This window comes from Pterocles gutturalis, unplaced genomic scaffold (genome assembly GCF_000699245.1).
Source record: "Pterocles gutturalis isolate BGI_N339 unplaced genomic scaffold, ASM69924v1 scaffold2606, whole genome shotgun sequence".
NCBI lineage: Eukaryota > Metazoa > Chordata > Aves > Pterocliformes > Pteroclidae > Pterocles > Pterocles gutturalis.
In genome coordinates, this window is record NW_010099975.1 from 12,819 (window position 1) to 39,257 (window position 26,439).

A 26,439-nucleotide genomic window follows, 5' to 3' on the forward strand; every position below is an offset into this window, starting at 1 on the left:
TTTGTTTCATGAATTAGAAACAATGAGGAGAAGCTGAAGTCTGCCCAAGCCAGGTGTTTCTTGTTGGCAGCCTGCTCCCTAATGACTCTGGCTCTCATACAGCAGCTGCCTGCTAGTCTCTTTTGTATGGCCTATTGTTGCTGCACACCCCTCGTTAATACACATGCTGCCTGGGGCAGACCCTGAGAATGACATCAACTTGCTTATCTTAGAAACCTCCGAACCTGATGCAGGGTGGGGAGGTTGCCTTGCATCTGCCCGGCCAACTAATTGTGAGCTCTGCGGGTCGTGATTGGCTCCGCGTCTGCTCAGTAATAGGTTAAGCAAAGACATCGTGGGTCCATCTGTTCGTCCATTCATTGTTCTGCTTGCTTGCCTGAAGTCTGCAGCTGAAATCGTGTTAAGGAGTTGCTTCTGGAACAGCTACAAGAAACCAATGTCTGTGTGTTTTCCAGTGAACGTAAGTATATGGGCTTCTCTCTGCAGAAATGGGACGTTTCACCTTTCTGGTGTTTCAGCGTGTCGGTTTGCATTTGGACGACGTAGCTAGCATGTGTGTCGGCTGAGGTTTGTGCACTTTGGGTGGCTCTTGGAAAAAGAGGGAAAGAAAAGCAGTTATGTCTGAAGACTAAGTATATTAAAGAGTGATCATCTCACCCAGTGCATTCTGTTAAGGAACTTTCAAAAGCATCGGTAGTGGTGTATTTCCAAGAATTTGGAAATGGTAGGCAGTGGACGGGAACAGAACATATTCTCCTCAAGCCCCCTGGGGGGAAGGGGAGGTTTCAACTTTTAAGCTATAGGTATTTACCTTTTTTTTTTTTTTTTTTTTTTTTTTTTTTCCAAATAAGCTATTATTTACTTTAATTTGTGACTGGTAGAAAACACTTTTAAGAAAAAAAATCAAACTACTTTTCCATTATACCATACAATGGGTGACATTTCCTGTGTTTGTGAAGATAGGAAGAGCTCCCTTGTGGTCCATCTGAAGATCCCGCAGTGCAAGATAGAGCATTAGGGTGCTCTCAGGTGGGGACATGTTCCAGTCAAAGCTTCTGTGTTTTGAAAGCTGTTCGTGTGTCAGATCTAGCCTGGCTGTTTTTGTAAAGTTTCTAATCTGTTTTGGTTTGTATTTTGAGTTCAGATGTTAGGCTGAAGAACAAGCACTGTATATTCCATGAGCCCGTGTCCCAAGGATCCTGTAAAGAAAAAAAAAAACACAAAACAAAGACCTTCATATATCAGTTGAGAAAGAGAGCATATAAAAGGGTTAAAAAGAGGTTTGCATTTCTACCACATGCCCTATTGTGTGAACATATGCATGAGTCTATTGAAAGTTTTCAGAAGATGGGCAGGCCACCAGTTGCTGGTCTCCTGCAGTTCCAGTAGACATCTGTTGCCCCAGAGCATTAACCAATCTGTTCAATGGGACATCCTTCCTTTGTTGGATAGAATGATGCAGACAACAGCACTCACTGAAATACAATGGTAATTAAATACATAGAAACTACAACAGTAGGTATTTATTACATATTCATTATTTTATTTGCATTGTTGCAGTATCTTTATCATTTGGATAACCAATACATTCATTTTTTTTCTTTTCTGATCAGCACTGCACTTCTGTTTGTGACAAGTAACGACAGTGTCTCAACAAACTGTGATTTCAGTATTTTCCATTTTGTGTGTAGAAGACTTATAAAAAGTCTGCCTGTGTGAAAACATGCTGAACTATTTTACTGTAGAATGTATCTTCAGAAACTTTTGGTGGTCTTTTGAGAATATACAATTTCTGTTACGCTGTGCCACGTGACATACTATTTTACTCCTTGTTATTTTCCTCTGTGAACTAAATTTGCATTAGACTGCTTTTCTTATGCTCAGTTGAAAGTGGAAAATATTCAGAATACACATTAGAAGATTAGATGATCTCCTTGCCCACATCCCTTTGAGAAATGTCTGTTTTGTGTGAAGGTGAATTAATGAGCTGATTATTGTTGGTAGTGGAAGATAGTGGTGACTTCTAAGAAATGCAAAACGATTACACTTCTACAATGTAGTAGCACAGTGCTCATCTGAGTATTACAGTTATACTTGATAAATCTCTTTGACTCATCGATACTGTATTTTAGGCACATGTGAACTTAGTGTGAGATACTGTAGTTTTAAACAGGCTATAGTTTAAAACTTATGTTGTCAGAAGTATGTCTAAATTGGGAATTAGCCATTTTACTAACTTTTTCATGAATACAAATTCTGTTACTCTGCTGTGGTGACCATAACCAAAAGTTGAAGACTTTCTTGACAAGAATGTTTTGGCTGATTTCTGTTTGTTTGTCTCTCAGTTTAGTTGGGATTCGTAGCAGCTATTTTTCTTAGCTGTATTGCACTGTATCAGTAAGCACACTTTATAACCACGTGTGCGTAATGAGAGTTCCTTGTAAGTGAAGAGTGCAAGGACTAGTTCTCATCTTACTCCTTGGCTAAATGGGACCTTTTCTGGTTTTCATGAGCTTCAATGTCCTATATATAGGTACACTAGTGTTTATTTAGAATACATATTAATTCAAATAGACTGTCTGACATGTTGCTCTTCATTAACCAAATCAACATAAACTAATCAATTCCAGCAGTGTTCAACAGTGACATCTGATTTTTGTGGTTCTAATCAATGAATCTCGGACATCACATTGGGAGCTTCAAAGTCTAGCATTTCTAAGAGATGCTGCTGGCCACAAATACAGTGTACAAAGTTCACAGACATTGTAAAAATTTGTCTGAAAATAAATATTTTCCCTGCAGGGTTTAGGCCAAATGCCAGGAATAGGGTACTGCTTATGCAAAACTATTTCAGAAATCTTTAGCTTTGGATTTATAGTATAAAGATAATTTTAACTACCCTTTTAAAGCAATAGTGTGATGGCAATATACTATCTGCAGCAGATTTTTAAAGCCGCTGCTCTTACTACATTCTTTAAATAGTTTCTGAAAAACAGTAGAGTTCTGCGCAAAAGGAGCAATTATATATTGGAGCAAGATGGAGATTGACAGGAGACTTAAAGCAGATAGATGCAAAACTGATTATGTATACATTCCCAACAATGGGCAAAGCTCAGTTTAGGGTCATTTTTCATACACAGTTGATGTGCAAATCATCTAAAGTACGTTTCATATAATGCCTGATCTTCAGACACATTCATATGCTAGTGACTTCTTTGAATCCCAGTGGAGGGTGTTATGATTGTAGTAGCAGTAAAGCACTTAAACTTCAAGGAAGAAGTGATTGGTGAATGACTTAAGTATTATTTTAACTAACACTAAAAAAAAAAAAAAAAATCCTCTTTCTTATCTGTGCACTTTAAGCTTTGTTTATTCCATGCTGTTAATATGCAATTTCCTCCTCCCCCCCTTCCAAAAAATCCCCCCTCCCTCTGCTTTTATTTCAATACTAAAATGACATTTCACAGTACACGGATTTAGGCAGTGACCCATTATCTCCCTGTATTCTGCACTGGCGGTACATGAGCCAGCTCAACTTTTCAGTCCAGCTTAAAAGTGTTGCCCATTAGCTAGACTTCCTCGAGTCAGAGCAGATTGTGGGGTTGGTGGAACAATGATGTCGGGGCTTCCAGATTGGTTTGGCAGCTGCATTGTTCTCCGAGGGGAAACCAGACGCACTTAAGTCCCGCTCTCTTTCATGGGCTTTTGTTCATACCAAATTATTCTTTCACTGTGCTAGTATTCATGATGGTATGTTAAAGGAGCGCATCCTAGCAACCAAAGGCTGGTTGCTAAGCAGCCTTGCTTCCAATAGGGGTTTCTTGTTTGAGATTTTTTTTTTTTTAGTGTTGGTTCTGTGAAGGCCATGGTGTTGGGTTTTTTAACTGTATCCTTTTTTTGGGATATTGTTGTGATTTGTTACTAGCCCTGTACCATCAAGTGCATTACGTTAGTTAATAAATCACTGTGTGAAAAGGTTCATTTCCTAAATTCTTATTGTGTTTAATCTGTGGTGTTGATTGAAATCCTGAAGCTTTGAGTGAAGAGAAAGTAATATACCTTGATGTGCTGCTTGAGAGTATTACAGCACTACTGCCTTCTAACTAGATCAGATGTAAATAAAACTTTAGAGTATTTTCTTTCCTATCAGTCTTGCCTGAACTAAGGTGTTGGAGATGAAAACAGTGATGATAGATTTATTTATTTTAACTAGAAATGCTTAGGTAAAGTAAGCATCCAAAAAAGCTCCACCACAGTGGTGATGTGCTTGGCACTCAGCGCCTATAGTCTGCTTTTACTGGATTAGATGATTCTGTCTTGTCTTAAACCTGTGTGAATTTCTCTTGTGTGCATTCTCAGATCTTTATCCCAAGAAGAGGAAAGTACACCACCGTATTTTAAAAATACTGAGTCAATAAATGCTAGCCTGCCAGGGCATGGGAGGGTTAATGTGTTTGCTGATAGGGATTTTGGCTGTTTGTTAAGACATACCTGTAATTTGTATTACTATAGATCAAGAGATTCTGTTTGATACAATGTTTTCTCAGTTTATCCTCCGTGGTGAAATTTGTGTCCATAATGTGTCTGTCAAGTTCAAGTCAAGTCATTTGCCTCTGTTTCTTGTTTTTATATTCTGCCTTGCAAGATGGAAGTGTGAAAGAACTCTTTGTTTCATAGTCTTCCCTTAATGTAAATTATTCTTTTTCATGGCAACCTTGCAGTACAATTGGTCCATATGGTCCATTTTTATCTATGAGAAATAATTGATCTTTTACTTTCTTTATTGAAGCAGTTAGCAGAGATTCCTGTTTAAAAGAACAAAATAAAAGAAAGAGGTAGCAATCTGCCTTTAAATGCAGATTATGGAAGTAGTCCTTGTGATGAAATGGGTAGCTAATTTCTGTATTACTACCTTTATGCAAAATTCCTCCAGAAAAACTTATGTGGCAAGTGGATGAAGTCCAGAAAAATGCATTTTTTTTCTTCTTCTGTTCTTCCTACATGACTTCTACCTATATATTTAGTTTTGATTCAGCAAAAAGCTTGGACAAGTCTAGTCCAAGAGTTGAAACCAGCTTTTAGTTTTGTTGCCTGTTGGCTTGATGAGTGATCTGTTGCAATCACTGAAAAGGCTTCCATTGGCTTTGTTGGCCATTAGATCAATCTGTGTCTCTAAATGCTGTATGTGTTCATAATGCAGCACTCTTTTGAGAGCAATTAGTCTTTCTTGACTTAATTATCACTTTATAAGGGAATTTAGAAATAGTTTGAGTGTATTCAGTTGAACAAATAGTGTCTTTTAGGGCCAATAAGTTTTTATTTAATCATGTTTTATGTTTCTAACTCATTTTATGTGTTATGTTTGCCTAATAGGCCACATAATCTAGTACTATACTAATTTTTTTCTATTCAACAGAGAGTTTAAGGTATTTAGTTTAAAAAGCTCTTCTAGTACTTTTATTGCTGCGGGTTTTTTTCATTGTTACAATACTGTCTTAAGCTCTGAAAGAAATGTCTCGGTTCCTTTAAATCACGACAAGACTTCTGTTTCTGCACTACAGTAGGTAAATTTGCAGTGTTTGATTTCCTATTCTTTCATAAACCCATTTCTAGAAATGTTTAAGTAAAAGCATTTGATACACTCAGAAAACAGATGATTGCTTGTTTATCTGCTCTAGCTATGGATGTTCGTCAGGAAAAGTTTTTCCCAAAAAAAGTTTTCCATGTTTAAAAAAAATAAGTCGTATTTCTCTGATGGAAAATAATAAATACAGTTCTGAGGAAGCAGCAAGAAAATACAATACAAATATATACAATATACAAATAATACAATACAATACAAAAATAAAGTAATATGTGTAACCAGTTAACCAGTTGCAACATTTTTGTTCCCTCTTTAGGAATACGGAACACTTTATATTCAAGAATACAAGAAAAACAGCGAAGTGGAGTCAAGTACATGCAGCAGCTTCATGGGCTTGAAGGATCATCTGGGACATGACTTAGGCCACCTTTATGTGGGGAGCACTGTCACACAAATAAATGCAACTGTACCTTGGTCAATGGTGGAGAAGCCAGCAATGGATAAGGTTAATTCTAGGAAAGAAGATGTAGACAAAGAAGCATCTGAAGAGACTTCTGGAAACTCCACCTGTGACTCTGAAGAAAGCACAAATTCTGATAATGATTCAGAGAGACTGAATAATTCTGCATCAGAATCACATTTGTTGCCTAAGATTCACCAACAGCTGTGCCGATCTCCTTGCTTAGAGCCTCATATACTAAAAAGAAATGAAATCTTGCAAGACTTTAGGATACAAGAGGCTCAGATAGTACCTAAGGAAGTCAAAAAGCCCCCTGATGTGGTGAAAGAATATCAAACCAAACTCGAGTTTGCACTTAAGTTGGGTTACTCTGAAGAGCAGGTTCAACTTGTACTAAATAAACTTGGTACTGATGCTTTAATAAATGATATTTTGGGAGAACTTGTCAAACTTGGGAATAAAACTGAGACAGATCAGACTGTAACTAATGCTAACACTAGTGTAATGCATGAAGCGTCTTCCATAGAGTCGCAGACGTCAGAGTCTCCACTACAAGAGGATGTGACAGAGGATGGTGACAACCTGAGGCCAATAGTTATTGATGGCAGTAATGTTGCAATGAGGTATGTGACCCTGAAGCTTTTCCTTTTATATTTAAATGGAAACAGAATGACTTTGTCACATTGAAGCACTGATGTTTGGTATAATTGCCTAAAACTGTATGCTGGTTGTCTGGCAAACATCTTTGTCGAACACACAGTATGCCAATCTTGGAATCAGGCTAGAGGTCTGTAAGAGTTCAGTGGTTTGTACTCCCTGTTAGAACAAACCACAGGTTAATGCTAGTCTCCCTTTCTAGGCAGCTAACAAATCTCTCCTTCCCGCTGCCAGTCTAGTCCTTACTTAATTTTTGGTAGGCACCACTTCTATGGGCAATTGCCACATCCAGTTATATACAGGAGGTTAAAGCAAATGTAAGATTCCTTAAGATTATAAAATAGCCGTTTAGAATTATGTGGCTTAAGGGATACTTCTCCTTGGTAGGCTACTCTCTGGTAACTGGTTTGTCTGTGAAATTTGTCTTGATTATCAGATTTGGACTTAGGTTTTTTAGCCATTAACTCCTGAAATTACTATGCTTTTGACTCACTTACATGCCCATAGATAACACATTTACTTGCAGCACTCACCCATCCTGACCCCAGTCATCCAGCTGCCTAGCAAGAAACTTATTTGTGGGGATGTGAGAGGTTTATGCTTCATCGGTGATTTGACAAACAAGAAAATGGCAGAGAGAGACATGCTGAGAGATGGGGTTTTAATGGCTATATAAATGACTAAATGACAAATTGATTAGTAAGTAATTGGGTAACTCATAAGGATTATTACCACCATGGTTTAGAAGGTCAGTTTTAGTCTTCTGATGACTTGATGTGGTTTTCATAGCTTAGTAATAAAAGTTCCTGGAAGCCATTTCTGGGCTAAAGACCCAGGGTTGTTTAGCTCCTAATCAAGTCAGTTACTTTTAAATGAGGCTTTTTAAAATGAAAATTAAACACAGCTCTTATTTATGTCAACATGATAGTTTTTGTTTATTTAAGTAGAAGTGTTAGCCCATAAAGCAAGGATATTACTTCTTTGTAAATGAGGTGTTCCTATGAGTTCTTTCTACCTGATGTATCATTCCTAATCTTTTTGTTCAACTTAAGCTGTAAAGGAAGTATGTCCAGTTGAACAAACGCTGTTCTGGTCCTCAACCAAGAAGTTATCCAGAGACTTTAAAAATCATATTTCACATAAATCCAAAACAGTTCTGTAACTGTTAGTTTGTTAGCACTGCTTAGATGTGGTGGGTGTTAGCACTGCTTAGATGTGGTGGGTGGACTTAGGTTCAACTTCTCCCACAAATTGCACTGAACGCGTTCCAGAAGTAGCTCCAGATCAGTCACTTTCCCTTAATGTTTATTCAGCTATTAGCATAAATATATAGGACCTGCCTTCCTATGCTCAATTTACTTTCTTGACCACCTACATAATGAGCCAAATAAGAATGCATGCTATGCATTATACAGGGCCTTGAAAGAGATTATATCTATTAATCTAACAGTCTTTCTGTATCCAAGAGTCAAATTCACAGGTCTTTACTTGTTTCCTACCAAATTTAATCACAGAATCATTCAGTTTGTAAGGGACCTCTGGAGATGTTCTAGTCCAATCCCCTGCACAGAGCAGTGTCAGTTCAAGGCCATATCGAGTTGGGTTTTGAATCTCTCCAAGGATGGAGAGTCGACATATTCTCTGGGCCAGTGTTTGAATGCCCTCACTGTAAGAAAGTTTTGTGTTTTTATGTTTAAACAACATTTCTTGTATTCCAGTTTGTGCCCATTGCCTCTTGTCCTGTCTCTGGACACCAGTGGGAAGTCAGGTTCTGTCCTCTTTATTCCCTCCCATCTGTTATTTATACACATGGATAAGATCCCCCTGAGCCTTCTCTTCTCCAGTCCCAGCTCTCTCAGCCTCTCCAGGTGCTCCAGTCCCTTGATTAATTTTCTTCACTGGACTCTCTCCGGTCCATGTCTGTTTGGTCCTGAGGAGCCCAGAACCAAATCTGGCACTCCCGATGTGTCTCACCAAGGCTGAGCAGGGGGGAGGGATCACCTTCCTTGACCTGCTGGCAACACTTTTCCTAATGCAGCCTGGGAGGCTGTTGGTCTTCTGTGCTGCAAATGCGCATTGCTGGCTCATGGTCAGCTTGGTGTTCACCAGAATGCCAAGGTCCTTCTCTTCAGAGTTGTTTTCCAGTTGGTTGGCCCCAACCTGTACTGATGCCTGGTGTTAGTCCTCCCCAGGTGCAGGACTGATATTTCCCTCTGTTGAACTTGCTGAGGTACCTGTTGGCCCATTTCTCTACCCTGCCAGGGTCCCTCTGAATGGCAGTACACCCATCTGGTGTACTCTTCCTGGCTATGCATCCTCTGCAAACTTGCTGAGGGTGCACTCTGTCCCATTATCTAGGTTATTAATGAAGAAGCTAAGCAGTTCTTGCCCCAGCATCAGTCCCTTGGGGTATACCAATACGGATTGGCCTCTAGATGGACTTTATGCCACTAATCATAACCCTTTGAGTGCAGCTGTTCAGCCAGATTTCAGTCCACCTCTGTCCCCTTATCTTGCCCGTACTTCATTAGTTTGTCAGTGAGTATGTTATAAGAGACAGTGTCAAAAGCCTTGTTAAAGCCACAATAAACAGCATCCACTGCTCTCCTAATCCACTGAGCCAGTCATCTCACCACAGAAGGCTGTAAGGTTGATCAAGTGTATTTTCCCTTCATAAATCCACGCTGACTGTTCCCAATCACCTTCATCCAATCTGCTTAATTTGTTAGGCTTCAAGGAGAATTTGCTCCATCACCTTTGAAGGGATCAAGGTGAGGCAGGCTGCCTGCCTGTAGTTCCCTGAATTATCCTTCTTGCCTTCCTTGAAGATAAAAAGTTTTATTTTCTTGTTGTTTGCAACATCCCCAATCACCACTGTCTTTCAAAGATTACCAAGAATGGCCTCACAATGTTATCAGGCAGCTCCCTCAACACAGGCAGCACCGGTGTATCCCGTTAGGGCCTAGCAGCTTGGAAATGTCTCATATCAGTGTTCCCTAATCTCTGCTGAGGGAGAGTCTTGTCCTGTCATCTTTGCCCAACTTCCTGAACCACCATCAGGGTGGACTAATCTTGAGCTTGGCAGAGGTGATCCTTAAAAATCAAGCAGCTCTCCTGGACCCCTCTTCTCTCTGGGGTTATATTGCAATGGGATTCTCCTGAACAGGCCCAAGTCTACTGTCCCGAAGTCTGGGGCTGTGATCCTGCTTTTTGCCTTGCTCTTTCTTCACAGGATCCATTACTCATGGTCACTGCAGCCAAGGCTGCCCCTGACCTTCACATCTCTGACCAGTTCTTCCTTGTTTGTAAGTATGAGGTCCAGCAGGTTCCCTCACTGGGTCCTCAGTCGCCCATGTTAAGAAGTTATCATCAGTGCACTCCAGAAACTTCCTGGATTGCTCATGCCTTGCTGTGTTGGCCAGCCTGTTGGCAAAGACACTTTTGCTCTGCTTTTAGTCAACGAGTGGTGAAGATGCTTTTGTTCGCCTTGGTCAAGTGGATCCCACCTTTTCCTGAAAATCAGTCTTGATTATGAAAAATGGTCCCATGTTTCTAAATTATGAGTCCCTGTTGCTGACACCAGCTTTGCAAACAGTTGACTGGCAGGTTCTGTGCTTTCCCCTTCAAGAAAATTGGTAATAGTAAATAAGCACTTGAAAAGGAAATGTTTCTACTTTTCCATGTAAAAAAGCAATGGGGGAGATACAGAAATTCACCTGCAGTTCAAACAATCTTGTTCAAATTTCTGTATCTAAATGTCCAGGATTCTGTTTGAGTAACTAACCTATAAATTGTCAGAGTCTGTTCGTTCTTCTTTGCTTTTTCCAAGCTGTGGCCAATGAGCTCACTTTGGAGTTGCTAACGGGAAATGGGTGTGTGCCCTAAGCAAGACTGTAGATAGTCTTTCGAGAGAGATTCTTGGGAGCTCTCTCATGTTCTCACAGAAATGGGTAGACTGAGGTGTGTATTCTTACTTCCATGTTGTCATAATACACGTACTTAATGATACCATTTACTATTAGAATTATTCTAGATAAGAACTGCTAATTCTCCTTTAAGGGATGTATTTGATGAAGGGGGGAAGTTTTGTGGAGAAGGCTGAGGTGAGTGATGTCCGATAGCACAAGTAGATGAGACAGCTGTCCTCTTCTGGAAGGATCAAACAGTGTGTGCTGCCCTGTCTCTGTTGCATGACTAATTAAAGATGCTGTTTCACAAAACATCTAAGGAGTGACACAGTGACTTACTTTCAGCCTCACCTCAGTCTCACTGCTGGCGATGCTTTCCTACCTGCATCTTGTCTAGTGACTGCAGGGTTGCAAAATTAGTTGATTCAGCTTCCTAATTCAAAAAGGATTATTTTTCCATTAGACTTCTAAGTGAAACCCAATGTCTTTATGGCTGGGAGAACAGCTAGGTCTGACACAAGGGAGGAAGGATGTATTTGATTATGTGACTGGATGTTCATATTTGTGTAACTGGTTGCATCTAGTCAAGTGATGATGTGTGGATTTACGTTCCTTGAGGGCAGCACAGATCCAGGCTTGGGCCAGAATAACTTACTCTGGCCAGCCAGAGCCAGCATGTATGCTGGTCTAGTCTGGTGACTACTCCTGTTCCAGACAAGCTGCTTTAGCAAGCTGTAGTTAAAAAACAAACAAACAAACAAAACCTCTCAATATTTCTTCCTTTTGGTGATGCTTGGAAAGCTTTTCTTAAGATGGCATTGCTTGTCATTCGTGCCTTATACTAGAAACAGCTGATCAGATGCATCTTGTGTATTTCAAGTTTAAAACTACAATATTGGCTGAAGAATATGAATTCGTTAAAGTTTTAAAAACAAAGCAAACCCTCTCTTTCAGCTGAACAGCAGAAAGATGGCTTTTGCTGGCTGTGACTTGAAGAATTGCCATTTAGTTTCAGTGGGATACTTCAATCAAATCTGGTGTTCTTTCATTATTCTAGCTTTCATTGTGTTGACTTAATCCTTTTCCAGAAGAGGAAAGATGACTATGTGTTTAAGCCTAACACAAAAAAAGTGTTTTGTTAGAATGTTCTTACAGATGGATCTGATTTTTCTGTGTGTGCATGCGTGTAAACTTAAAATCAGAGCTGAAGAGCTCTTGATAGACACTTCCCACAACTAACAGTGAGGTTGGACTAAAGAATAGAACCTGAAATTCCATCGTGCCGTATCTGAGCAGTGACCTGTGCTGGCTTTCCAGAGAACTGTGTAGCTCTAACCCTGCTTCATAAGGTGAGGGGTTTTTTGCATGTAGATGATAATGTTGTAATGTAAAATCTTCATATAGAACCTTAGTCCATGTGAGTAAGAAAGGCACTTGTCCATTGACATAAAAATGCACTCAGGATCTTATTTAGTGTAAAATGCACAGCACAGATGCTAAACAGGTCGCACATTTCAGCCAACAGTAGTTCTGAATCCCTGTGTGAGCAGATTTAAGCTACCCTAAGTTTTCCCTTTACATAACTGACGTAGGCAAAAGAACGTGATCTCTGCCCATCTAGGAACAGCAAATTGTCTGCTCTTCACTCCTACATCTGTCTGTTCTCCATTGTGTTCTTGGACCTGCTCTTCATGCATCCCTGGCTTCCTCAGCTGAGCATCCACGTTCTGGAATGGAGGGGAGAAGGTCCTGTTTCTCCAAGGGGCAGCAGAGGCAAGGTTTTGAGGTTCTCTTTTGATGCTTCATTTTAAGACTTCCCTTTACTGCTGAGATTGAGAGAAAGGGAATTCCTTCTGAATAGAGAAATACACTGTAACATATTTGCACAGTCCTTTTCTTTTGCTTGTCCTTGTCAGGGATAAGGTTGGGATGCTGAAAATTGTCTAAAATTGGTTACTGCTGTGATATTTCTCTTTGCTGGAATCAGTCAGGCTTTTGCCACCAAGAAGTAAGGAATAAGGAACAGAGTTGTTAGCTACAAGGACAGTGGGAAAATTTTAACTATTTTATTTGTTTACTTCTGTTCCATGTTTGTTAGTTTTCCCTGGGTCCAGACGTTCCCCTGCCTTCAGACCTTTTTTGCTTTCAGGGAAAATAATGAGTTTTAAATTTTACATAAATGTATATAGAATTTTATGTTGAAAACATATAGGCAAAAAAGAAGCCTGCTGTGCTTACAGAGAGCACAACATGAATATAACTGATAAGCAAATAATTGGGTATTTTACTTGCTGCATTATAACTTTTAGACAACCACTTTCAGAATTACATGGGCAAAAGAACTGAAGTATTTTCATCATGTGCCATCTGGGTTTGCAGGTTGGAATAAATTAATCTTGTTTTGAGTAATTAGATTCTTCTAATTTCACCCTTAGGATTCTCAGGCCATGGAGGTGATGCACTTCTGTTTCACTGTTTGGAAAACCTCGGCCTGTATATTTAAATGGTGCTTGATGGTACTTCATTGCACAAGGAGGAATACAACCTGAGATAACCATTGCATACTTTATTTGTGAGGGGAAGGTGCTGATTGGAGGGGGGTGTTTTTTAGTGAAGTGCCCTCCCATTTAAGACAGATATTTTACAGTTTTCTTACAGCTTTCATCCCCAGCAATCTCTCCAGCTGTAGATGTTCTAGGTGCTTGGTGGCATCAAAAACATACACCCAGGCCTGACAGACATGACAGAGACCCTAATGCATTTCAAGAGTGGCATTCACCAGGAGGAAGTGTGAGATGCCCAAAGGTGCCTAACCAGCATTAGACTTCTCTGTTTAGGCAACTGAGTCTTGTCCCGATGTGTTAGCCGTGAGGCAGGTCGTTTGCCCATGATACAGGATTCACTGATACCCCTGTCTACATAGAAGTTTTTCCACAACTGCAGATTGTGTCAACCAAAGGATGGTTTGATTTCCTTATCTAAGCCACATGTAGTTTTCATAACAGCTCGCATTGTTTTGGCAGAACAGTCCAGTTGGGACTGTCCGATTTAATTGCATATGTATTTTAACAAACTAACAATTTAGCTGCATTAGCCTCTTCTTGGATTGTGTGGTGCTGAGCTTGCTAGACATGATTGTATCTTGGTACCTTGATTCAGACGTTCGTGTTTCAGTGGCACCAGCTGACTAGTTTCTTAGGTTATTTTGAGAAGCCACTTTCAGGAATAGATACAAATATTTTTCCAACAAGTGATGGTCATGTGGATAGGAGCTTGTCACTGGGAGCTTTGAGTGTAACTTTTCTCTGCCTGTTTTGACCTCTGACTGCTGAGCGTGTGACTGTTGCTCGGTCAGACACCCACGTGCGTGTCTGGCTGGCGACCACGCTTGCCATACTCTGTACAGAGTGCCCTAGTGTTGGAAGTCCTACAGGCAAAAGATGTTTTGAAAGGTGTTACAGCTTCCAAGGCTTTTTTTCCTTCGAAGACCTCAAAGCATTGGAGTAATTTGTCATGGGCTAATGGAAGAAAACCATTTGAGAACTGTTTCATTTGCTTCATGTCAGCACCAAAATATATATATAAGGAACAAATGCAGGACTGATAGAAGGCCCAGGTTACTGAGAAATGTTTTGGGACAAATTATTTCTGTGATTAAGAAATTAGTAGAGCTTTAAATTTTTTTTTTTTTTTAAGGGATGAGACTAGTGACAAAACCAGGCTGCCAGCCTAATGAATCACTAATATGATACAGGGTGGAAATTCGTACCTCTCCCTGCTATGGACTGAGCACTGTTTTCCTCCTATGACATGACAGAAGAAAATAGTTTGGTAGCTCTCTAAATTTACCAGGCAGATCTTTGTTTTAGTTTTGTTCTTCTTGCTTTCTGTCAGTATGCTTTTACATGAGAAGTGCCTTGATGTGTCCAGATTTCAACTGTATAAAAAACTGTATGTGTATTGCAAGAGACGTTGCAGACGGGAGCTCTAATGTCTCTTGTCATCAATGTGTATGTTTTCTGTAGCTTTCAAAATCTGAGAGCTCCATGTTGGTTTAAATATTGCGCTAGAGCACGCCAGAAGTCTTGCAACTATTGTAAGTAGTCAGTGTTTTAGGAGTGTATACCACAACTCTTTTCAAGATGGTCACTTGAAAAGCTAGTTTGGGGGCTAGGAGGGTAACAGAAAAAATGAAAATGTTCTCATCAGATGTTTTGCTGCTTTCTACTAACTCCTAGTTTAGCAAATACTTGATAGATTTTTTCCTCAGGAAGTGTTACACTATGTTTTTAATTTAAAAATAAAACCACAGCTATCAACAGGCCAAATATAAAAGTGGTCATAAAAAGAATCATTCATGCATGGTATGAAAAAGAAATAGATATCTCTTAAGGAATATACTTTATCTTCCTTCAACTAAGAGTGGTAGATTAAACATGGCAAGCAGAACCAAAGCATAATACGCCAATGTCTCACCCAGGGCTACAGCTGTCATCCTGACTGCTCTGAGGTTTCACATACTTGTAATAATTGGGAAGAGATTTTTGAAAGAAAGTTTCTTGACAAAGAAATACAAACATTTCTCCTCTTTTTTTACGATTAATCAGAAGGGAAAAGGTCAGAAGAAACAGCATGATTTCAGTCTTTTCACCATATGATGTATCATAAAGCTGATGAAGCACAAAGATCTCAAAAAGGAGAGCATCAAATCTACATGACAACAAAACAGAAGAAAAGAACAAATTTTAATTGCACATCTTTTTCAAAGACCTTCTCACTAATCATTTAAATTTCTTAGAATTTATATCCACTCAGATACCAGCTTAGGCATGTGTCTGAAAAGGAGTGGAAAAAAAATGTGAAGATTTATATGAGCTATAAATCCACTGCTCCACAATGCAGAAAAGCTAGCATGCATTCTAATGCATTTCCTATTTCTGTTTCGTAGAGCTTAAGTATATTTAAAATTTATGTTCCAGATGAAAGAATTTCAATAGTCTGTATGAGGCAAGAGAAAACTAAGGAGCTGAGCTGCCTGGTCCTCCCTCTGCCTTTAAAAGTGTGGCTTGAATTCCAACCTGATGGAAAGCAATAATCAAGAACGTCCACTTCTTTCAGAGAGGCCAGGATTTCCATTCCAGAAATCGTTTCTCAGGCTTATGGGAAGAAACATACTGTTACTAAAATGTAGTCTAACAAAACACTTGTTCACTGTTAGGAGTGAAAAGTGGTTTTGTCCATTTGAAACCATGGAGATTGTTTAGAGTAATAACAGTACAGTGATTTCACTGGAATTTAGTAGCTGGAACAAGCCCTTCCCAACTGTTTTAAAATGGATTGCAATATGTTGATGGTTGCACATGACCAGCTGATAGCATGAACAGTAACTTCTTGTATCAGGCTTTGCAAAGCAGGCCTTATGGCTGCCCACTGGGTAGTGAATGGGCACCAAGTGTACTGATTTTGTGTTGTCACAGGGAGATGTAATTAAACTTGCCATGTCTGGAAATATTGTTGGACATTTTTTCTATGCATGTGTGCCGTGCATTTTAAATGTGACATATCTGTGTGTGGCTTGGTTTCCTGTTCCTGGGAAGTTATGAAATACACGAAGATACTACTCTTTCAGACAAATAAGCACAAGAATAATTTCATAGGATAAAGCAATGCCTACAAAAGATATTGCTATGTGTTTTATTATTACAGTGTCATTACAATGTAATAGTGTATTACATGATATTATTGTACAAAACAGGTAATGTATTATTGCAAAGGACTGTAACCATAGGTAAACAGGATACTGAGATACATGGTGTCTTGATCCTGACAATGTTCCTAGTATAGTCCTATAGACACAGAAGATGGACTTAAACTATCCTGGGAGTACCCTGTGCCAGCTAAAATATATGAACTTTGATTATTGTGGCTGACAACAATTGCAATATCTTAGTATATGATTATATTTCCAGGTTCTGTCTCCGGCATCATTAGAAAAGGAAGCAGTACAGTTCATCACTTAAATCCAGATAATGATAGTGGGGTCTTATTTCTCTCTCTTTTTTTCTTTTTTTTAAATTTTTTTTAATTTTGTTTGGGCCTGTGACCTTCAGCACAGCCTCTGCTGAGGATGGTGCTTTGTGAGAGGTGTTAGCCATGACTCATTCTCTCTCGGCATCTAGACACAGGTGAACGTGTACACCACCTCCTTTGCAGGATTCTGGAATCTGAACATTGTTTCAAAATTCTTCTCACTTTTACTGTGGCACTTCATCCATTGCACAATTACCCAAGCTCCCTCAAAGTATCAAGGAATGTACATCAGTGCTGTTTTAGAAAGCTGGAAATAGTAGGTACTTTTAAATGGTCCTACTAAAAAAAAGAAAAAAGTTTTAAAATAACTTTCTGGCATTTTTATTTACCTCAAAATATGCAAGTAGGAGGAACTTTTAGGATTCCCATGGCTATCCATCATCATGTTCTCTTCACAAATCACTCCATGGTGATAGAATTGTCTTTTACCTTTCTGGAGAGCAGATTGGCATACCTTCTATACATGACAAGCCAGCCATGCGAAAGGCAACAGCTTGCTGCCATGCCCCTGTGTTTCTTCTGCTACATAGAGTTGTGGGGTTGGGAGAGACCTCACAGCAGTTACTTGTCTCCTCCGGTGCATGGAGAACCCAGACTGGCCCCAGAGGAGCTGTCTGACTGGCTCTGCCTAATCCATGGGCAGACTGTCCCATTGATCAGTTAAAAGGTTTTTTTCTGACATATTGCTTTACTGTTCCTTACACAAGTTAAGGACTTGTCTGTCCTTAGCTAGTGGGACTATGGTGGGTTGTCTGTGGCTGGCACCCGGGCACCCACCCAGCTGAGTGCTTCCTCCCCCACCAGCAGACTGGGGAAGAAACAGGAGAAACGTTAGTGAGAAAATTCATGGGTCAAAATAATGACAGGGAAGTCACTCACCGAGTACTGTTGCATGCCAAACAGACTCAGATTGAGGAATTTAACTTAATTTATAGCCAATTAACATAAATATTTACTGATTCAGATTAAGTGGAAACAAAAAAGGCAAACATTAAAATACTTAGAGGAAAAACGTTTATCTCCTCCTTTTGCAGGCTGACCTCACTCCAGACAACTCTCCTTCCCCTTGTCACGGCTGCAGGTGACACTGAGTCCCTTGAGAGGGGCACTGAGCCATGCCAGGCCTTCCTTTGTGCTTTTCTTCCTGTGCTCCACAGGCTGCAGTCCCTCTGGGGATATACCTGCCCCCCATGGAGCATCCCCTCCTCCTCCTTGGCCTAGGTATTCCCTCATTCCCTTCTCCACTGTGGAGCTGGCTGGAGCTGGGCATGCCCGGCATGGGGCAGCCCCTGACCTCTTCTCACAGAGGCCACCCTGCAGCCTCCTGCTACCAGAACTTTTCCATGGACACCCAGCGGTTGGTTGCTGTCCTCTATTTTAATTACCTCCTATACACTGAAGATTGTTTTGTTCCTCCACAGCCTCCAGATTAACTAAATGTACTTCCTTCGGCTTTTCCCCATAACTCTTGTTTCATTTTCTTTGGGATTCTTGCCAGTTCCTCTATGTCTTTTGTAATATGTTGTGCCCAAAACTGGGTGTAGAAGTTGGCTGAGGGCTCGTCTGCCTTTAGAAAATGACATAATTGCGTCTCTTGCCTTACCTCAGACAGTTATTGCCCAACAGATGCACCACATCTTTTGTTTTGCTTGTGTCTGATCTGTTTCTGCTGAACTGTCTCTCCACTGCTTTTTAAAGACACAATTCATTCTCCTTTCTGAAGTGCAGTGCTAAGCAAATTATTAGTTCTGTCATGCTGATTTTGGACGGTCTCTCCAGCTTGCCTATCTGCCCTGCAAAGTACCTGCCATCCCCTTGGGCTTGCAGTCCTTCTCTCTCTTTCTCTGTTCAGATGGGACCCCACAGAGCTCCTGCAGCCAGGGTCTGCCGTCTCTTCCCCTGCTGCTCTACACACTGGTGCTCAGTACTCATCTGCTGGCATTTCCTAAACATGTTGCAGTCTTTCATGTTGGTTTTTCAGGCCTCCTGTGTTCCCTCATCAAGTCTCCATGGTGCCTGTTATACCCCATACATTTTCTTTGGCTATGAGAATTTTTAACACTCTCTACTTATATTTTTCCTTACTTATTGAATCTGTGTGCAGATGCCAAAAATGTTCAGCAGATTCAGTATCCCTCTGTGACACCATTTTGCAGGTGATGGCAATATTTGGGCAAGGCTCAGACTGACTCACAGTTGCCTTTAGAAACCACAGAGCAAGTGAAGAGCCTGACTTGGAGATCCTTGTTTCACTGTTCTCCATTTACAGTCATAGAAAAGCAAAGTCATATAATAAGGGATTTTACTGTGTGTTTCAGCCATGGGAACAAAGAAGTGTTTTCCTGTCGAGGAATCAAATTGGCAGTAGACTGGTTTTTGGAAAGAGGCCACAAGGATGTTACTGTGTTTGTCCCAGCATGGAGGAAAGAACAGTCAAGACCTGATGCTCTCATCACAGGTAAGCTCTGTTCCACCTCCACCAGTTTGTTTGGTGCTCTGCACAGCATGAGTACTACTGCTCAGATGAACAAATCTTTAGAAATTAGAGTACAATAGAAGGTATCTTTGGTGCAGTAACTTCATTGCAGTCTTCAGGAAGGAAAAAGACAAAGCAAAGCAATGCCCTCTCCAAGTCCACCTTTTCTTCTCGCCTGGTAAATTATCCATTGATGTTGCTACTTATTTCTTGAAGAATGCGATTGCCATTTTTTAAATCTGTTATGCCCATGTAGCATTGGCAGTGGAGAGATTTGAAGTTAGCAATTTACTGGGTGATCTTTCTTGTGGTGAGCAGATTCTGCCAGGCTTGCCAGTCTGACGGTCACCTGCAGTGAGTCACTGCCTGTACTTGGGGTTACAGGAGTTATCCTGACAGAAGGGAAATCGTTACTCTTTTTGTTATTACTGTTAACAAGTGAGACAGCTTTTGGAAATTTTAATTTTGGTCATATTTATCTAGGAAAAAAAATGTTGCAGAGGCATTTCTTTCTTGATCAAATTAATTGATTTTGTGTGAAGCGTGGAGAGTCATACTCCTTTTGCACTAATGTTGACACAGAGGAGAATTGGGGTTAAAAAAACCCTAGAATTTAGGAGGAGGGGGGCTGGATTGGGTTTTGTTTGTTTGGTTGGTTGGTTTTTTGAACATGGCTACCTTTAAAGTGGGTGAAGCTTTTGAGGGTAGTAGCTATGACTTCTAAAATAATATAGAAGCATGTTTTGATTACCACCTGCATTTTCAAATCTGGAAAGTTCTTCACAACTTTTCATTTGCTTGATGGCTACTAGAACATACCATAGTAATGCAAGAAAATGTTCAGAGAGCTTCTGTTCTTCCCTCATCACAGGCAGTGTGGAGCCTTTCTCTTTCACTGTACTAGTGTTTGTGGTATGAGAAGAGCATTGGCTAATAAAGATTTGGCTATTTAGAAATAAATTGAGGCACCTGCTAGAGCTGTGGCTAGGGCTAGAAGCCCCAAAAGGAGTTTCAAGAAGGTAGCAAGATTTAGAATTGAACAGTTGTCTAGCAATAAAAAAATCAATTTGCCATGTGCCATCATGGACGCTACAAACGGGACGAATATCAAAGAAGGTTAATTGTACAGAGTAAAACAGAGGTTCTTTGGTTTTTTTATCAGGATGCAGGGAGCCTGTTTGCTATTAGTCTTGTAAAATACATTGTGCTGGCACTCTATTTGCAGAGGTAGGCACCTGAAATATGCAGCCACCTGGAATTTTGAAAAAGTCTTAGATGTCTAACGCGAGGATGGTTCTAGACTGTCAGTATTTGTGAGAAGCTTCTTGGATTAAACAACTGTGTCTTTCTTATTACTGCCTGCCAATCATCACATGGCAGATTTTTAATTCTTTCTTAGAAAAGAAAAGAAGTCACCTTCCACCACACTGTTATTCATCATTTACCACATGGTGGGGAAAGAGGGGTGGTGAATACAAAAGAGTTGGGTTTAATTTAAAATCTTGTGCTTTTTCTACTAAGCGGATAAATGCTTGTATTAAATACATTGCTTATATATAATATTAATGCTGTATTTCTTCCTGTTAGAGTCTTTTTTTCTAGATGGAACATGCTCCCTGTCAAGTTTCTTGTGCTACAAAACAGTTGAGTTATTTGAGATCTAAACCATTATTAAGAGCCATGACTCATTCACTGTGCAAGCATCATCTTCTGCCATTTTAGATGTTGCCTAGCTTTTTGTTTATTTTCCTTTCATAGCTTGTCTGCTCTGAGGAGAGTGATAGCTAGGAGAATCAACACAAGGGGCGTGTGCTCCGGTGCTAGGTGCACTGGCACTACATTCAGAATCTTAGTTCAAACCAATCTCCTTAGGCCATTTTTTGAAGCTCCTCAGGATCTCCTGATCCTACACAGAGGAAGAGAAAATTACTTTGGATAGGTGATTGACAGACTGTATAGGGCAAGAAGGAATTGGATAAAATGGTAAACACACTTATTTAGCAGGATTAAAGAGAAATCTGTTTGGATTTGTAAGACTTTTATATATAAACTGTAAACCCTTCAAGGAAAGATATGTTCTGAACTATTACTGGAGGTAAACTAAAACAAGCAAAAAACCCACATTTGCTCTTGGTTACAAGATGACATCAGGCGTCTTTTTAGGGGAGGCTGTTAACATTTGTGAAGAGCCTGAGTGTTTGTGCAGAACGTGGGTTTTCTAGTCCTTGTGGATACTAGTAGTAACCTCTTATCTCAATGGGCAGAGGCTTTTATGAGACAGTCCTCTTAATGTGAGCCGCTGGAATTATTTCAAAAGATGTTTCTTGCTGGGTACCACAAAGAGATGGAAGAGCTGTGTCTTTACTAATGAGCTCAGTTACAGTAAACTTGGCTGTACTTGGGTGTAGCCCTCCTGTTCACTGAAACATTCAGTGATGTTTAAAACCACCCCTTCAACCAGAGGAGTTTCTCACAGGTATTTTGGTAAGTAGTGTTTCTTTTGAACACAGCAACATGAGCAAGGTTCCCTGTGTTAGTCTTAGAGAAATGATGTGGAGTAGGAGGTTTTGATTTGCTTGTGGGTTTTTTTGAAAGTATTTCCAGTTGACCGCTGACTTGAACTTCAGATATCATGCATCAGACACCTTCTGCTGGACTATAACCATTTAAGACATGTTTAGTCCTAAATGCTTGTATTTTCTTTCTCAAATATAATGTATTTGGAGATTAAACAAACATCTTTTTGTTTTCTTTTTTTAACTTTTGATTCTTATTCCTTGTAGATCAAGAAATCTTGCGTAAATTAGAAAAGGAGAAGATTCTTGTGTTCACACCATCCCGCCGAGTGCAAGGGAGAAGGGTGGTATGCTATGATGACCGATTTATAGTGAAGTTGGCCTTTGAGTCAGATGGCATCATTGTTTCTAATGATAACTACAGGGATCTAGCTAATGAAAAGCCTGAATGGAAGAAGTTCATAGATGAACGCTTGCTGATGTATTCATTTGTTAATGACAAGTAAGTCATTCTATCTTTATGTGTGCCGCTAAAATGATTGAGGAAAGGACAGTTAGAAAACTTGTATGAATTTTTTATCTCACACCCAAATCATTACGTACATATAGGAAAAAGGAGGAATAGTAAATCATAGATTTGGTCTTCTGATTAAAAGTACTTGAACTTTATTTTTTTTTTTTTACTAGAGCTTTTTTATAGCAATATCTTTATATCTTTTTATGGTATTTTTTTCCTCTTTTGGTATATGCCAATGTATATGCTGTATTTGGTGCATGCTATAGTATAATATTCCAATTCTCTTGATATACTGAGCCAGTGGCTGTGTTTAGATGCCTAAATCCTAGAGTCATAGAAAAACCCATGTTGGAATGAACCTCAGGAGGTCTCAAGTTCAACTGTCTGTTTAGATCAATCTCTGGTATCTTCATACCTTGGCATACAGATCAACTGTGGTTACTACTGATGGCTGCTTGCAGTGGGAGGGCTCAGTACTCTGCCAAGCAGATACTTGTATTTGAGTGCCTAAATACTGATGCAAGAGCCCTAGACAACAAGAACAATTTTGCAAAGATAGTTGTGGTGTTTTAAGATATCACCGGCTATATTGTTGCCCGTATTTTTAGGAATGAGTTGTGTGCAGCCCTGCTTTGCTGCAGAGCAGTCACCTGAGCTAGACTGAAGGTGTCTGAAGCAGACTAGAGGTATCCACACACTATATTTCTATGACTTATCTCTCGGACAGTACCTGCAGCAGAAAGGTGGCCTTTGAAAACAGCTCTCAAAGTACCCAGTCTTAAAAATGTCAGCATGGCAGGTTATGGTGTAGGACACAGTCATGAGGTTCTTGGTCATTGTATGAGGAACATGAAAAGGCTTGTTTGCTCCCATAATACTTTTTGGCTTTGCTTTATAGATTTATGCCTCCTGATGATCCTCTTGGCCGCCATGGCCCAAGTCTGGACAATTTTCTTAGGAAGAAGCCTATTGTGCCAGAACATAAGAAGCAACCGTGTCCATATGGTAATTTGATTTAACTCATCAATTTTCTGTACTGCTGGGAGTGGGGACCAAGCTTCTGCTTTATTTTAACACTGGCAAAAATAAAAGTTTTTAAACAGAGGTTCTTACATTGTTGTCTTAGGCTGATAATGGTTGAAATGCTGAGCTGATGGTGGAATCTGAAGTTATTTTTTTCATGTGCTATTTAGAGAACATTTCTATATACTAGTTGAACTAAAGGAACAACTTTATTAATCGTTTGTAGGAATAGATGCAAAACAGCACCTAAATTCTACAGGCTGCAGAAAGCCCTTTTCTAAAGTGATTTGGTCATAAGACATTAAGTTTTCTTCCAGAAAATTTGTTGAGCTGTCTGAAGTTTAGCTACTGAGCATCCCTACAGGCACACCACCATCTTGACTGAGCTGAAACCTGCTGGTCTTATGACTCTGTGGGACTTCCCTATTAAGATTTCTGCCTGTGTATCTCCTTGTCCCAATACAGCAGGTGTGTACAGATACACTGACAGTGTCATGTTCAGCTCAAAATGTGGCCGTTAGTGTTGGTCTGCATTCCTAAAGCACTAGATGCAGCATACTGCCCCTGCCTCTTTTTTTCCACTCACCCTGTGAGTGGAGAACCATTTGCAAGTTCTTTCAACTAATCAGTAAAACTTTAAATGAGGGTCATTTCTGCTCTTTCATGATTAACAGATTTTGGTTGAAGTTTTGGGGTTTTTTTTCCTGATTATGTTTGTATTAATAGGGAAGAAATGTACCTATGGACACAAATGCAAATACTATCATCCAGAAAGAGGAAATCAGCCTCAGCGATCTGTGGCTGATGAACTTCGTGCCATGTCTAGAAGCACAGCTGCCAAAACTACAAGTGAAGGAGGACTGGTAAAAAGCAATAGTGTTCCCTGTAGCACTAAAAATGATGGCAATTCTGAGCTGAAGCATGCTGCTCCAAAGAGGCAATCGGATCCTAGTATAAGGACTCAAGTCTATCAAGACTTGGAGGAAAAGCTTCCCACCAAAAACAAATTGGAAACCAGGTCTGTACCTTCTTTAGTTAGTATACCAAGTTCCTCTGCTGCAAAACCCCAAAGTACTGCACCTTTAACTAACGGCCTTCCATCCGGAGTTCACTTCCCACCTCAGGATCAAAGACCACAGGGACAGTATCCTACAGTGATGATGGCAACCAAAAATCACGGAACGCCAATGCCTTATGACCAGTATCCAAAATGTGAGTCTCCTGTGGATGTAGGGTATTACTCTATGCTGAATGCATATTCAAATCTAAGTATATCTGGGACACGTAGTCCTGAAAGGCGCTTCTCCTTGGACACAGATTATAGGATTAGCTCTGTAGCTTCTGACTGCAGCAGCGAAGGGAGCGTTAGCTGTGGCAGTAGTGATTCCTACGTGGGTTATAGTGATCGCTCTTACATGAGTTCACCTGACCCACAGCTAGACGAGAACTTGAAGTGCCAACATATGCACCCCCATGGCCGCCTTAACACCCAGCCCTTCCTGCAGAGCTACCACGAGCCTCTCACACGAGTACAAAGCTGTAGTCACGAAGAACCAAAGCATCACCACAAACCTCCAATTCCGTACATGGCTGTGCATCTGCAGCATCCAGCAGTCAGTGCTCGTTCTAGTTGTCCGAACGACTACTCTACATCTCAAACTTCACCACATTCAAAGACCATGCATCTGGGGAGAGCCCTCATGTCCACGAGAATAGAAAGCATTTCAGACTCGCGTTTATATGATAATTCTCCCTTAAGACACAGAAAACCTTATTCTGGGCAAGATGGGCTTGGAAGTTGGGATAGGCAGAGTTACGGGATGGATGTGTACGGCTACCGACAGACCTACTCCTTGCCGAGTAACCCCACACAGCCGTGTTACGAGCAGTTTGCCTTCCAAAGCTTACCTGAACAGCAGGACCAGGCCTGGCGTGTACCTTACTGCGGAATCCCTCAAGACCCTCCAAGGCACCAAGACATGCGGGAGAAGGTTTACATAAATCTCTGCAACATCTTTCCCCCTGATCTTGTGAGGATTGTTATGAAGAAGAACCCTCATGTGACGGACGCTCAGCAGCTCGCTGCAGCCATCTTAGTGGAAAAATCTCAGCTAGGTTATTGAGAGAAGATGCATCGTTGTGGTGTCTAGTAGTTTTCAGCTCAGCTCTAATGCTGAGGGAGGTTTGCTACAATAGCATTTGGGATCTCCTTCTCAGCAAGGAGGTTATATAGTAATCCGTTTATGTGAAATACTGTATCCTGGAGTCTGTATGTATAGCCCCATGCATCGGAAGTACCAGATACGTTTTGTGTTCTAGTTCGAAAATTTTTAAATGGCTATTTTCACAGCTGGAGAATGTTCCAGTTTAATTTTTTAGATATATATATATATATGTATACATATATATATGTATATAAAATCTGTGGTCTCTGGTTATAATCTTCGGTGCATCAGGGGTTTATATGCAGCACTTTCTATCCTTGTTACATATTGTTGGGATTTTTGTTTTCAGTTTTTAACTTGCTGGATGTTTGTCCTTGGGCTGCGTGGTATTAAGACAACCTGCATAAAGAGGATTTTGCTCTGGCAAAATCTTCTGGCAGGCACTTTTCAAGCCAAGTTTTTGAACTTTTTGCAACACCTTAAGTATGTATGTATGTTTGGTTGGTTTTGTGAGATTTTTGTGTTATAATCATGTATTTATAGGAGACAAAGATTTACTACAGCACTGACTTCATTTTTTAAACAAATAATTAAGTTACCAGTTAACGGTGAAATGGGTAACAATATATTAGTAATTTATAGTATGGCACTTTTCATTGCTTCGTTTTGTTTGGATAGTTACGTGTTTTGTTGATGCAGTCAATTAGTAAGATCAGATGCAATCAGAGCAGGAAAAAAAATTAAAATTAATTTATGGATAAAGTAAAAAGCCTTATTGCCTGATTTTCAAAGGTGCTGAGAATTTGCAGCCCCTTTTGAAGCTATCAGAAGCTGCAAACACTCAGCACCTCCCTAAACCAGGCCACACTGTTGCAATTCCTCTGTGTTGTTACCCAGCTCTGTGTATTTCTGGTCAAGTAGAAGGGGGCCTGAAATCATAGGGTCCCATTTAGTTGTTTTATGTGTTTTTTTCTTTGTATTGCAGCACAAGTGTACTGGATAAAATATGCTTTTCATAAAATATTTACCTGTTTTTAAATGAA

The 26,439-nt window shown here is 40.1% G+C and overlaps 1 protein-coding gene across 1 annotated transcript; it reads left to right on the forward strand.

Moving 5' to 3' along the window:
- Positions 1 to 382: 382 nt before the first annotated feature.
- Positions 383 to 25,354, forward strand: ZC3H12C (zinc finger CCCH-type containing 12C). Its single transcript, XM_010077807.1, has 6 exons — positions 383 to 460; positions 5,901 to 6,667; positions 19,018 to 19,157; positions 21,959 to 22,193; positions 23,107 to 23,213; positions 23,958 to 25,354. The coding sequence occupies exons 1-6, from the start codon at positions 437 to 439 to the stop codon at positions 25,352 to 25,354; spliced, it is 2,670 nt and encodes an 889-aa protein (XP_010076109.1). The 5' UTR covers positions 383 to 436.
- The last annotated feature ends 1,085 nt before the right edge of the window (positions 25,355 to 26,439 follow it).

Coding starts and splice junctions, on each gene's coding strand:
- ZC3H12C (XM_010077807.1), top strand. CDS start 437: ATGTCTGTGTGTTTTCCAGTGAAC. Junction 461..5,900: donor CTGTGTGTTTTCCAGTGAAC/GTAAGTATATGG, acceptor TTCCCTCTTTAG/GAATACGGAACACTTTATAT. Junction 23,214..23,957: donor GAAGCAACCGTGTCCATATG/GTAATTTGATTT, acceptor TTGTATTAATAG/GGAAGAAATGTACCTATGGA.